At 37.0% G+C, this 15,131-nt stretch overlaps 1 protein-coding gene across 1 annotated transcript; it reads right to left on the reverse strand.

The window, feature by feature from the left end:
- Positions 1-67: 67 nt before the first annotated feature.
- On the reverse strand, positions 68-14,473 carry LOC112556298 (transcription intermediary factor 1-alpha-like). Its single transcript, XM_025225150.1, has 7 exons — positions 14,160-14,473; positions 10,584-11,686; positions 10,213-10,359; positions 7,188-7,334; positions 6,123-6,278; positions 1,753-1,932; positions 68-1,361 (listed from the first exon to the last, which is right to left on the reverse strand). Exons 2-7 carry the CDS (start codon positions 11,670-11,672, stop codon positions 1,329-1,331), a joined length of 1,752 nt encoding a protein of 583 aa, XP_025080935.1. The 5' UTR covers positions 11,673-11,686; positions 14,160-14,473; the 3' UTR covers positions 68-1,328.
- Between the last annotated feature and the right edge of the window lie 658 nt (positions 14,474-15,131).

The raw sequence follows: 15,131 nt of genomic DNA on the forward strand, positions 1-15,131 counted from the left end.
AGCGTAGTAGAAAAAAGTAAAAAAAATATAGTAGTTCAACCAATCAAACAAATAAAAAAAATTGGTACTTTTTTGTACATTTTATTGAATTTCATGTTTAACATGTACTAATAAAGTAATGCTGTTAACAGTCCTCTTTCTAAAACTATAAATTAAAACGAAGTTCCCACAATACTTTTGTTCCCCAGTTATATGTCAATTAGAAAAAGAAATTGAGACTCCAAGATGAATATAGTTCCATAAAGCTAAGTTCCAGTGTGACAAGCACAGGTGTATTCAGATCCCTTCACATAAACTCAACAACAGGGAATAACCTTTCATCATACTTCACCTTTTAAGTGCAAGTGAATACAGGATGGTCTCGCCAATGACGACCTTCTCCACATTTGTTCCTTGTGGAAGACATAATTTTCTGCTGTTTCTTCTCAACAAAAACATTATTAAATGGAAACGTAGATATGGCAAATAAACCTATTTACAAAGCAATTAGAAAAATATCAATAACATAATTTTTATGTCAATGTAGTGAGAACCTGAATTTGGTGTACCTATGTAAAAGTTTCAATGACAACATACCACGCGACACATTGCCACACTAGTTATAGTATCCATTTACATTTATTGTTTATTTATGTTATTCAGTCCATTTGCAAGAGAAGACAACTGAGGAAAGAGGAGGACGTAATAAAACTAATGAGAGGTTTTATTCATTGATGTCTATAAAACAGAAAAAGAGTGAAACGTGTAACAATGAGTCTCCAACATCCAAAATGTGTCTACTTGTGATAAAATCATGTACATGTAGCATGACCTTTCTCGCTGTAACGAGTCACACATAAGAAGGTAGTCAATAAAACAAAATATGAAGTAAATGGTCACGAGATCAGCTAGCACAAAAAATAACCACACAACAAATGATATATGACTTGGTAAATTAAAACTTAATCTATACATAAGGTATTTCTATTAAACATTTCTAAAAGCACACAAATGTAAATAGTCTCTACCTATGATAAAGTCCTGTAAATGTAGCTTGACCTTTCTTGCTATAGCGTGTCCCACAAAAGAAGATATTAACTAGAAAAAAAATAAAGAAAATGTGCACGGTATATCAGCTAAGATAAAGTTTATTGTTTGAGTCGGTTAGGTAGTGTGCAGAGCTATATTTCTATTTGTGTTTTTTGTTTTAGCAAGTTCTTTACATCAGTTATTTAACAAACAGTAGCAAAGGGTAGAGTCAACTAATAAAATCATTGCCAGACTCGATGTCGTCGTAGATAACATAAGTGTTATCGCTGTTGTTATTGTCTCTCATTGTCACATGCGCTTCATGTCCTCCTGGAAGTGGGAAGTGCTGTCACCTGAGCAACAACGAGAAGAATATATCAGGTGCAGGACAGATGAGTGTGTAGTAATATTAGATATATAACATGTTATATAAATATTATAAATGTCCTATAAAATATCTCCCACAGTATAGTCAAGCTGGAATAAAAACTTGCTACAACTATAACTTTTTTCTACTGCTACCCATAATACCGCAGTGATGTGTATATAAATAAAATATTAATATTTAGATAAAACTTTTAAGTCAAAAATGAAGTAAAGACGACATCAGAATACAATATTTTGTTGTGTTAGTTATTCGTCAACTAACGATGTCTAGAAACCAAGAAGACATTTTAGTCGACAAAAACTGTTAAAGTCTGTGGCACAACTCAAACTCCGCTACCGTGTACCTAAGCTTCACACCTGACTGACATTGTAGTGAAGGTTAAAGAAGGCGAAGCAGGGCCAAGGAACATCTTTTGCTGCAACACCCTGGTCCTGTCCATCAGCGTAAAAGTGAAGGTCGTTTGATGAGTCCACCAACAGTCCAACACGACTCCCGACTTCCAGGAATTTGAGAGCTTCAGCGACATTAGTCTTGACCTGTGAAAAATGAGATAGTAAAATTTTGTGCTGGGGGCGGGATTATTTTAATATTTTACACAGTTGATGCACAAAAGGTACATCACATCATTTAGGCCTAAAATGTAATTTCTTTTAGCACTGCGTCTAAAGGTATACAATTTTCTCTAGTATGTGAATAATTGTGTGTGCTGTATCATAATCATCACTGTCATCGTCATTAGCATCATTCTTGCTATCGCTCCTGATAGTCGTGACGGGTGAGCCCTTATCACGTGCCACGTCTCTCCATATACTACCTTTCCCAGTGACCAGTACAGTCACGGAATGGACTACTAACTGTATACTTACCTCGATACTAATTTACTACTCAGTCATTGCAATAGTCGCTTTTACCCAACTTACATTTACATGTGAATTCAGTTTTTATAGGGTTTCGTTGAAGTATTTAGCATGTTGGCTATAGGTAAAAGTGTATAAAATGGTTTCAGCGGTGTCCGGTCACTTAATCCCCAGACACTTCATCCCCGACACTTCATCCCCGACACTTCATCCCCGAGACATTTAATCCCCAGACACTTCATCCCAGACACTTCATCCCCGACACTTCATCCCCGACACTTCATCCCCGAGACACTTCATCCCCGAGACATTTAATCCCCGACACTTCCTCTTCAGGACAAATCAAGAGCAACCTATAATAGATTGTTGGGTGCAGTTAGAGAGCTAGTGCCTAATGCAGCTCCAGAGACTATAGTAACAGACTTTGAGAAAGCTGCGATGACCGCTTTTAGAGAGAAGTTTCAGTCATGTAGAGTAACGGGATGTTACTTTCACTTAAGTCAAGCGGTATTACGCAAAGTCACTGAACTGGGTATGAGAAGTGACTATGACGAAGACGACGAGTTACGTGGAATGGTCAGATGCCTCCCAGCACTTGCCTATGTACGTGAGGAAGACATCGTCGATTCCTTCGAATTGCTTGCAGAGTCAATGCCACAACATGATCGCATGCCGGAACTTCTATCCTACTTCGAGCATACGTACATACGGGGCCGCAGACTGCGCGGTAGAGGGGATAACTACGCTTCAGCTTTATTCCCTCCAGACACTTGGAACAAATACCTGGACGTCATCGGCGGTGTTGCACGAACAAACAACTCTGTGGAGGGTTGGCATCACGCCCTTCAATCTCTCTTCTCCTGTCATCACCCAACGATGTGGACATTCCTTGATGGTCTACGTAAGGATTGTCAGCTACACAAGGCGTCTGTTCTACAATCATGCGCCGGCACAGAGAAACGTCCAAAGAAGAAATACGCTGAGTTAGCCAGGAGAATTAGCAACATTGTAGAGAGATATGAGTCAATGGATCGTCTTCTGTACCTCCGATCATTAGCTTACCTTTCATATTGATTAACAGCAATTACCTCCCGAACACTCAAGAACAATTTTCATATCATATTGTTGAAGAACATTACATTTACTTGCTTATATGAATTTTAACTAATGTTGTAGATGTTCAAATGACGTTGAAGTTAATAGCATGATTTGAATTTGAATTATTTGAATTTCAATTAATAAATTTCATTAAAATTTTTCGCTGACTTCATAATTTTTATAGTTAAGAATTTAGTTTAGGGATGAAGTGTCTGGGGATGAAGTGCTTAGGGATTAAATGTCTCGGGGATGAAGTGTCGGGGATGAAGTGTCGGGGATGAAGTGTCTGGGGATTAAGTGACTGGGAACCGGTTTCAGCATTGTATTAACATAAGGGAATAAGACCGGTAGGCTAGATAATAATTAGGTTTTCCCCTTTTCTGAATAAATCGTTGACGCCGCGGTCTCCGAATGAATTAGGGCCCCTCGCCGAGATGACATAAAACTGTCTGATGCTAATTTTATATAAAACATTTGGGTGTCATTATTATTTAACTCTTGTCAGACGGTTAAGGCTAGAGGCCGTTTGACCCACCGTGAATTTTACCGGTGTTTACCGATTTTCAAAACAATTATTAATAAATAACTAAAAGAGGTAGAAGAATAACTCAAGATAATAATTATAGATCAAAATGTGTAAAATAGGAACAATTCTACATGAAACTTGCTTGAGAGCTCACTTTTATTATTGTCATCCATACAGGGTAGATGAAGTAGAATTTTTCAGCACTTGTTTACACAAGATGTCACCGTACAAGAAGTCTAACAAGAAGATGACTTATAGAAACACATTTTGATCTTGAAAACCAATAAGAAATGCACACACATTGTGCTTGTCTAGAAATTCACAAATGATGCCAGAATTGTGAAAATCCGAGGAACTAGCCGCACGTTTCTCGTATATCGTATCGCCATTTTTTTTTCTAGTGGAAAAGAAAGATTACTCTGGGAAATTGACGATAGTTCAGTCATGACAGAGAATGACGTCACACGCACAGGAAGTGTCTGAGGTCATTGAGAAGATTTGACGTCATCTGTTTATTCGTATGACGCACTCTGTGTGTAAGGCTTGTAAGCTCCGTCTGTCGGAAACTGATAAAAAGACAATTTTGACTATTTTCCCATCTTTTCGTGGCAATCGGGTGCAGCACATTCTCGAGGCATGGTTCTCACTATGGAAACCACACGTCAGAGGGTCACGTGACGGAGAACGAGACTTCGTGGAAGCAAAAAAAGAGTCCCGTGTCATTTCTCTTATTAAACACAACATTCTACTGAAAACCTTCAACGTTTTCCACATGAACACACATATAAATAGACGAGATTCTAATTTATCCTACTCTTTATGCGATTCTAAGCAGTTTAAATCCCTTTAAAGCAAATAATGTTTTAAAACTGTTGTGCAATTATTAAATAATAAACTTTGTACTGAACTTTTCTGAGAAAGCTTTTAATAACCGGTGAATAATAAGTGCATCCATATTGTAATGTAATCAAGGTGGTGATTCGTTTAAATTTTTGCACAAATACACCTTTTGGTGAGGCATACAGGTATCTTTCTACCTGTATATATTGTTATCCTGATAAGTACGTATACAAGTATATGTTTAAATCCATATAAACACATATACATAAAATATCCATTAAATAGTATTCTTACTACATGCTTAGCATATGTTAGTGTATTAGAACTATTTGAACATATTAATATTGCTTTAAAACAAAACTTTATAAATAGCAGATAGAATTTTTTTTATTATCAGGTGTAATTGCAAGAATTAGGCAGAAAATAGATTGAATAACGAAAGAGTGGAGAGATAAAAGTAGACAAAGAGAGAGAGTGTGAGTGTGTGTATGTGATCGATAAAATCTTATTTGAAAACAGAAACCCTTTTTTTTGTATTTCGAACCCTTTGATGTGCGTTGTTAAGGGACCAAGCTTTTGAAATAAAATGTTTCAATAGACTCCTTCCGATCTTGTACAGCGAAAACAGACAAACAACTTCATACGTTGCCTACAGTGTGGTAGGTCTCCAGGGCTCTCTGCCTTCTACCGACAAACAACAAAAACACAAGTCGCGGGACATGACACCTTGCCGATGGTCATGTGAAAGGCTGTCGTCGCCGTTACAAGCTAACAAACAAACAAACAAACAAACAAACAAGTAGCTGTATGACTATCGACTGCTCACCTAAAACGGAGGAAGACCGGACCTGCTTCGCTCCATCATGTCTTCCCTACGACTACTACCAGTTACAGGATGAAATGAGTGCAGTAGTGTGTATGGCGGGTCTGACCATAATATGTTGGTGTAGATTTAGAGTAGTGTTAAGTAGAGGGAATTACTGTGTAAGGGATTTAATTAATACTTTAAATAGTACAGTCATGTTAAATGTTTATCCCTTCCACTATTTCTGGGGTGTACCAACTTACAGCTTTGATTAAAGGCCAAGATAGAAGAAGGTCAAAACTTAAAACTTTTTATAACAATTTTATTTAAAAGTAGGGAATTACATATTTAAGAAGGCTCATCGTAAAATCAAGAATTTAATTTCTTTTGAGCATGCGGATTCTGTAGATGTATATCGTGTAAAGGGGTGAAAGATCACCGAAATTTCTTGCACTGACATTAATCAAACTATTTATCATCACATGTCCGTTAAAAATGCTGATCTCACAAACAAGTTCATTTGGATTGCTTTGTTTTCTTCACACGTCCAGTCGCACCAACCAACAATATTTGCTCACAACTGTAACTATGGAAACTCACATCGATATCCTTGACGCGCACTCCAGTTTTCCAAAAAATGACGGAATCTTTCAGGTCATAAGGTCTCGTCCGCAGAGTGAGCTGTGAAGGTAGAACTCTCGTCACACCAAGGAATACATTGCATTTGGCTGGCGTATTTATTTCGTCTATTCTGACCTGTGTAAACATCATTGTGACAGGATAAGTGAACTCGACTTCAATCGCTAACAAAACATAATCTAGAGGTTAAGCATCCTTAATCACAAACTTGTATTATTGGACTTCTGACGATCTTTTTCCATTTACTTACTAAAACGAGGCAGGTGTGTATAAAGCTTCCGGTTTAGTTAAGTTCATTGATTACGCTCACCGATACTAAAAGCGGATAACTTTTTAGTTTTCTTTTCTTTTTTTAATTTTTTTTAATATGTAAACATTTATTTTCCACAAAAATATTAAACATACTACACGTTTCACGCATTCTATTCTTACAAAATTCATACAGCTGCAATATAACATATATAACATTATACCAGACATATAAAAAAAAGTTAATTTAATATAGGTCTCGAAATGGATGATTTTTGTGACTATTGTAGATGTGAATAAGAAAATATTTAAGGTATTTTCTGTAGACTAATGTTTCGTTTAGAGAGTTAACTGGAAAATCTCGTCTACAAGCAGTCCATTAATACAAGTTTGTGGTTTGACATTGGTCGCTGATTACCAAACAGATCACTCTTTTGTAAAGATTACTGAGTGTTTCAGAAGGGAAACAACTGCTTTAACACTGTCGTCTCTAATCAAGTTTCCTCTCAGGATTTTAGTCATTATAAAGATACAAACATTTTATCCCACTTTTGTAATTTTATTGCTCAATAACTGCTACAACGACAGTCTCCCCTACCACCATTACAGTGACCACAACGTCAACTAACGTCAAAGCCTCAACTCCCAGACAACTAGCAACACCACCTACCCATGTACTTTCACCAACTGTCACCTACACCCAAACCGCTCAAACATGACTTGTTAGTGTAATCACCATCATATTTATTATTATCATAAGTCTATCATACAACTTACTTCATACAAGACATTCACAGCCATGGCGTCACGTGACACGACCACACCGTCGCCGTACGTGTCAGGCTCAACCTTCCGTACGGTCTTTCTGAAGTTGGTCAGAAGAATGCTGGTCCCGCAGGTTTCGTGGAACACAAGGACTGGTTTCTGTGATTTCAAATGTGAAAAAGATAAATATGCTGATAAAAAGATGATTAATAAATATGATATTGTAGGTAAATACTTTACCACTTGGGATCATCAGTCGTTAGCTTTAGCACGACTCTCATGGCTGATTTTATGATCATTAGACTTAATCTTACTATCATTGCTATTCTTAGATATATAATCATTAGCGCTGTTCAATTAAAAGATATTGCACACTATTTCATCAGTTTTGCTACAGTGATTACTACAAGTGAAATTATCAGAAATGAGAAAAGAAACATTATCCGGTGTCGATGTATTAGGAGATGTTACAGCACGCTTGACTACAGGTGTACATAGCACGCGATATTATTTCCATCATTTGTACAATTACAAAAAGTATTTAATTTGCGTGTCACAGGTGAGGTCTTGCTATCCAGCAGATGTCTACAGTTTACAGTTAACATTCAATTTGTGCTCAGCTGAAGGAAGTTTTTTGATATTTTTAATTATTATTTTGAAAATAGCTTCTCGGGTCAGTTAAAGATTACACTGCTGATAAATTTTATTAAAGATTCTAAAATAAAGAGACATTACTTTGTCCTAGTCCACTTTGCCTCGAATATTAAAAGGACTATGATCAGTAGAGTGTAGCGCCATACAATAAATTGTAACGGATCAACAGTCACATTTGGGTTTTGAACAATCGGCTCTGGTAAGTTCAAAAATGTATAGTAAAGAAATCTGCAATAAGCAGTACACCTCTATTGAAAAAATATGCAACACACCTCTATTTTCTTCCCAAAATATGCAAAAAATATGTTTTTTAACTAAATGTTTTATCAAAAGTTCTATATTTAATAATTGCAAGAAAAGAATAGTTTCTAAGTACAATTTGCACTTTCAGACAATGATTATAAACAGTACAGGCACCAGTTTCAATTTCTAGTCTTTTGTAAACAAAAATCTTGCTTAGTGTGAAATAAAAATTCCTGATCACAGTTCGGATGTAACCATTTCTTGAATCCATTTCATATACTGATGTTGATGTCTCACTCACTTTTCTTGACACAGTGTTTGAGTCTCTGAGAGTAAACAAGGTATCTGACTGATGAAAGGCTGAGTGAGAAGCTGCTGTAGTTCTTTATCTGAAATGTGCTTTGTGAGAGGTGGTTTCAGTGTGAGTTCTTCCATGGATGGTTTAAAGTCTTGCAATGTTTGGCAGACAGCAATGAGTTTCCATGAAATTTACAGTCTTTACAGTCTCATTCCTTGCTTTTGACTGGATGTTACAGAATTCCAACACCGATTCCACAGGTGTATCAGTTTGAGAAACTTGTGGAACAAAGTCGTTTTTGCTGGTGTACTTATAACGTTCAATTTCCAAACGACTTGGAAGTTCAGTCAAGGCAAGTTCTGACAATGGACTCACCACAGATGCTATGGCTAGAAGCCGACCTTGTGTTTAGGCCACTCATTATATTGTTGTACAGCAAGTTGATAGTTCTACTACCAGAAGGAGCTAGATGTAACTTTAACTAATGTTGTAGATGTTGAAATGACGTTGAAGTTAATAGCATGATTTGAATATTATTAATGTATTTCAATATTTATTTTAATTGTAAAACTTATTGTGATGTTTATATGAAGATAATTATTTGAATTTCAGTTAAATTTTTCGCCGGCTTCATAATTTTTATAGTTAAAATTTCATTTTAAGGATGAAGCGTTGGGGATGAAGTGTCTGGGGATTAAGTGACTGGGAACCCCAGACTTGTGATGCCGTCTATTAAAAGAATTGAGATCAGAGCCTTCTTATCAACACACTGTTACATGTATTAAAACTGTAACAGTATGAATGCAGAAAATTTATATAACATCATGCTGCACATGAGACAAATAGAAAAGATTACTTACTTCATCAACGAAAAGCTGTCGTTTCAGGCACATTAGCTTATCGCTTATTTCTTTCACCACATCTTCACAACATTTCGTTATTTCTGGCGATGAAATCACCCAAGACTCTGCGTCCAGTTAACTACTAAAACGAGGCAGGTGTGTACAAAGCTTTCCGTTTAGTTAAGTTCATTGATTAGGCTCCCGATACTAACAGCGAATAAGTCGTTTGTTTTGTTTTAAAAATTTATTTGAATATATAATCATTTATTTTCCACAAAAATATTAAACATATTACAGGCTTTACATATTGTATTCTTAAATAATTCATACAGTTGCAATATAACATATATAACGATACAACAGACATATATATAAGGTAATGTATGCCAACATGTATGTATAAAAGTCTAGTCACCGGTTCAATTCTGGTCCACAAGTTACATATAAGGTAGACACTGTTTTACAATTTTTCTTTCATTTCCAGGCGAGCTTTTAAAATAATTTTATTTAATAGGCGTTTAGTAATGGATGATTTTTGTGACTATTGTAGATGTGAATTAGAAAATATTTAACATATTTTTTGTAACCTATTGTCTCGTTTAGAGAGTTAACTGAAAAACCTCGTCTGCAAGCAGTCCAGTAATACAAGTTCGTGGTTTGACTTCGGTCGCTGCTTGCCAAACGTACAGATCCTTTGTAAACAACTGCTTGAACACTGTCGTCTCTAATCCAGTTTCCCCTCATGGTTTCAGTGATTATAAAGATACAAACATTTTATACAGCTTTTGTAACTTTAATACTCAATTACTGATACAACGACAATCTCCACCACCACCATTGCCGTGACGACAACCTCTACTACCGTCCAAGCCTCAACTACTAGACTACTACCACCACCACCTACCCATGTACTTTCACCATAACAACTGTCCACCCAAACTGCTCCATCATGACTTGCTATCGTTATTAATATCATATTTATTACTATCATACAACTTACTTCATACAAGACGTTCACAGCCATGGCGTCACGTGACACGACCACACCGCTGCCGTATTCGTAATGCCGAGCCTTACGTGCGGTCTTTCTGAAGTTTGTCAAACGAATGTTGGTTCCGCAGTGTTCGTGGAACACAAGGACTGGTCTCTGTGATATCAAATGTGAAAAAGATAAACATGTTTATAACAGATGAGTAATAGATATGATATTGTAGGTAAATACTTTAGCACTTTGGATCAAAAGTCGTTAACATTGGAACGACACTCATTGCTTTAAAATAAGCAAAAAAAAAAAAAAATGAGTTCAGTATGAATGCAGAAAATTTATAATAGAACATGCTGCACATGAGAAAAATTAAAAAGACTGCTTACTTCAACAACAACCATCTCTTGGTTGATGCTCTTTAGCTCATCGCATATTACTTTCACCACATCGTCACAGTGTTTGGTTATCTCTGACGATGGATTCACCCAAGGCTCTGCGTTCAGTTCATCACTGAGGTCAAGGCTGTTGACCCTGTCTGTCAGAGTCTGGGCTGCGTGTATCAGCGCGGGACGCGGTCTGACTGCTGTGGCTCGCGTCACGAGATGTGTGTGTGACGTCACTTTCCCTAAACTTTTCTCCAGCTCGCTTTTGACGTCACACAAGGATTTCTTGAACTTTGACACAGAATCACTGATCAGTTTCTTCACTTGTTTCCGACACTCGTCCACCATCTTCTGAAGTCGGTCACATGTCTTATCCACCAGCGCCATGTTTTGTTGTTCAGTGACATCCGCTGTTTGCACGCGCATATTAATATTATATATTTCTTGCTTCAGGTTGTCCTCTGCTTCAAGCAACTTTTCTCTCAATGAACCAAATGCGTCTTCAGCTGACTTCATTTTTTCATCCAGAGACTTGACATCTGGGCAGACCTTGTGTTTTTTGGAAGCACATGGTGTACAGATAGCAATGTTGTGATCAACACAAAGAAAATCCGCCTTCTCTGTGACGTGGTCAGCACACAGTGCAGGGCGACTGGCAGCCAGACGTTCAGGTGTCACAGTGCTGACACTCTCCACATCGTGAGTGCGGGTCGCTGCCATCTTCTTGTGTATCTTCATACACGATAGACACATCTTTTCAAGACACTGCATACAGATGTAGTCAGTTTTGAGGTCATCACATACAGTACACATCTCACATTTCACCAGTAAACTCGCACTTTCTACTATCGCTTCCATCACAGAGTCTGTAGGCAGGGCGTCGACAACATCAGCTGCGATTTGAGATAAATTGCCTTGATTTTCCACTATAGGACAGGTACACAGAGGACAGCCAGCGTCGGATTTTGAGTCCATCCAGGAAATGACACATTGTCGACACAGGAGATGACCACAGGGTAGAATCTTTGGTGTGGTGAAGTCATGCGTGCACACGGCACACTCTCTTTCATGCGCCTGGACTACTGCCGCCATCGCTAAAGACTAATCTGAAATAAAAACAACACTATTTTAACCTCATGTTGCAAACTATTACAATAAAAAAGGCATATTTTGTGGCTAACCACACCAAAGTATAAAACAGTTTATCCTTGTATCTACTTTTTGTACGGATGTTTTTCAATTTAAGTTTTTCACTTTTCGTCGTTAATGGTTCTATTTTTTTTATGTTTACATATCAGTGACAATCTATTTTTTTTCGAAGTTTCTTGATATGTTAATCATTAACAACAAGCTCCACACCCATCATTGCCTACGCTTATACTGGTAATAAGATGGCCTGATAAGATCTCCAAAAGCAGCCTGAGCGGAAGAACCAACCAGACTGCCACTAGCCAAGACATGAAAAAGCAGAAATAGGACACACCCTGCACAAACCAGCTGACAACAATGCCAACAAGCACTTTACTGGAATCCTCAGGGAAAGAGGAGAGTTGGGAGACCAGAGCAAACTTGGAAAAGAACAGTAGAGATCAAGACAAAGGACATAGTAACCACATGGACCCAACTGAAGGGGGCTGCCCTATACCGGGTCCGTTGGCGAGGTGTTGTTGTGGCCTTATGCTCCTCGATGAGTAACAAAGACTTAACTAACTGACGTAACACCTATACGTCTTAAAATAAACACAAAAGCAAAAGTAGATTCGATTTTGTATGCTACTCTTTTCAGTTGGGATGAGAAGGACATCATGTTTGTCCACAAAAATATTCCCGGAAATTTGTCTATTATGTTTTACAACATCTCCCTTTACCAATAAGCTAACATTGGGAAGGAGAACAGCAGACGATTGTACAAAATTGTTCTTAGTATTTTCCTTGATAAAAGCATCCCAGAAGCCTCTCAAGTTTAAAACAACATTTGGAAATTCCCGTTTTCTATAAATTGTTCACGTGTCATCCAACAAGGGCCTTACAGACAGTGTGTCTTTTAGAAGAGTTGCGTCTTTATCACCACTAGCTTTATAACTATTATTCAATATTATTAAAAATGTAGAGCATATTGAAACTATATATGTTGAAGAGAACGGACACAAACATATACTAGATTTTGTATAGTCTTCTAAAACAGGGATGCCCAACCTACGGCCCGCGGGCCATATCCGGCCCGCGACGAGGTGCCATCCGGCCCGTGAAACTTCTGCTCACAGTGCAGGAAATCGGCATGTTAGTAATAAAAAAAGACCTTGAAAAAAAGAAAAAAGGGAAGAAGAAGTATTTATGCCTACGTAGGGGCGTTTCCCAATCTTTTTTTTCGATGGACGAACATTTTGATTCAGTGCTCCGACTTGGTGTCTCTACGATGAGGCCGGACATTCAGAAGTTGGTTTCGGGTAAACTTCAAATATCCCACTAATTACTACATAATTAATGGTAAGTACAACTTGTTTATAATAAAAATGGTATCTGCTCTTTTTTTTTTCGTATTTTTGCAGTGAAGCGGCCCGTGACACAGATGTCCGAAATGTGTATGGCCCGCAGGCCGAAAAAGGTTGGTCATCACTGTTCTATAGTATAGCCTGAACATTTAATATTTTTTGCATATCATCGTTATCAGTAAATAACTATTAGTAAGTAATATTTAAAAGGTAAAAAAATGTAAAATAATAAGAATAAATAAAATTAGACTAGATTTTAGGAAAAAAGATTTCAATAATATATGAATAATAAATTGCACATTAATAACTATGACAATATCTTCGCGACTATGAGACGACATAAACCTTTTATTTGCAAGATGATCAGTGGCCCATTAAAGTACTATGACATCGTATATTAAACAAAATTATAAAAACTGAATAGGATTTATTATACACAGGCATTTAAGTGCATTCAGATTAAACTTTCATTTTTAATTGTCATTGTTTCTTTCGCTTAATTTCCTCCTCGAAGAAACCTCCTTCAGAACTAAACCTCTAAGAAATGAATGAGTTCTGAGGGCATCATCATTTACTTAAGTTTTATTGCCATTACTACACTTTAGATAAGTATAATATGTTGTGTTCTTGATTGTCCGTCTGTTTTACAACGGCTTCTCATTACTTTAACACTGATAAGGGAGGTAAGCCAGCAGACCATTCTAAAAATCATTATGGAGTTTTCTTTCTTGGTTTACAGAAAAAAATTAACGCGAAACTAAAACACATGCTTAATTAATAACACGTTTTAACATGTTTTTCTTTAGAAATCTAAAAGGATCAGCTTTGTATTAAATAGAAGTAAGTATTTTGCTGAACCAGTGAACGTCACAGTATCACAATAATAGCTTACCTTTGAAATAAAGTGACCCACTTTGTCTCCTCTATTAATTAACTACCTAAAACAATAAAAATACTCACAAACTTAAATCAATAACACGTGTTTAAAATAAAGATTTTTTTAAGTTGGTAACTTTTGACAGTAAAGACAATAGTATCCACTTCATGACAAATCAGTATTTGGCTAAAATTAACAGAAATTCCTTACCTGCAAAATGGCGTGATCCACTTGACTCAAAATTGACACCTTACACCTTTGCACTAATGTATGATGCGCGTTAGTTACAGGTGTATCGGTGACAAAATGTCTTTAGATAAGCAATCGTTTTCAGCCTCACAAAACAAAAACCCTACGAGCGACCTCAGCACAACACTGACAGTGTGTCTGACATAACCAACTCACTGGACTGACACGTCGCACGTAGCTTCTGGGAATTCCCGTTTTCTATATCTTATAGACATGTCATTAAAGACACTATTATTTAAACTGAACACTTAGCAGAACAGACTGACATAGATATTCTACACAATGTCGTCTTTATCGCTCTAATCTATCACTACTATTCAAACTGTGCAGAAATAATTGTTTATTAAACACCCAAACGAAAGTAGAAACGAAACCGAAAGTACATGTTTATTGACTTTTCAAATGAAGCATGACTGGTTTCTATATTTAACACATGCTTGTCTACCTAGTACTATTAATACTAACAATATTTACACAATCTTCAGAAGAAATAAACTGTGTAAAAGATGTTTACCTAAACGTGAAAAAGAAAAAGAAAGTAGATTGGATACTTTCGAAGTTAATGTTAGGCTTAATACTCTGTACAGAGTTTTTATTTAACTGTCTCATTGTTAGTGTCGCGTGTAGCGACGTATCCAGCCGCTCCCAGCGCCGAACAAACCAACACGCACACGAAACGACGCTACAAATATATATTTAATGAAAACAAAATAAAAAAAACGAACCCCCAAAAAACAACAACAAAAAAAAAACCACAAACGCCTCCCAACCGGACGCCAACCGACCCCACCCACAACTCCAGACAGTTCCGTTCCAGCAACAGAAGCCCCGTGACAACCATGCTCAGGCTTCCTCAGCGGCAACAGCCACCACCGTTCCTTCAACGGTAGTCACTAACAAGTCTCCGTCTCTTCGACGGTAATCACAGTCAAA

This window comes from Pomacea canaliculata, linkage group LG2 (genome assembly GCF_003073045.1).
Source record: "Pomacea canaliculata isolate SZHN2017 linkage group LG2, ASM307304v1, whole genome shotgun sequence".
In the NCBI taxonomy this organism is placed as follows: Eukaryota; Metazoa; Mollusca; class Gastropoda; order Architaenioglossa; family Ampullariidae; genus Pomacea; species Pomacea canaliculata.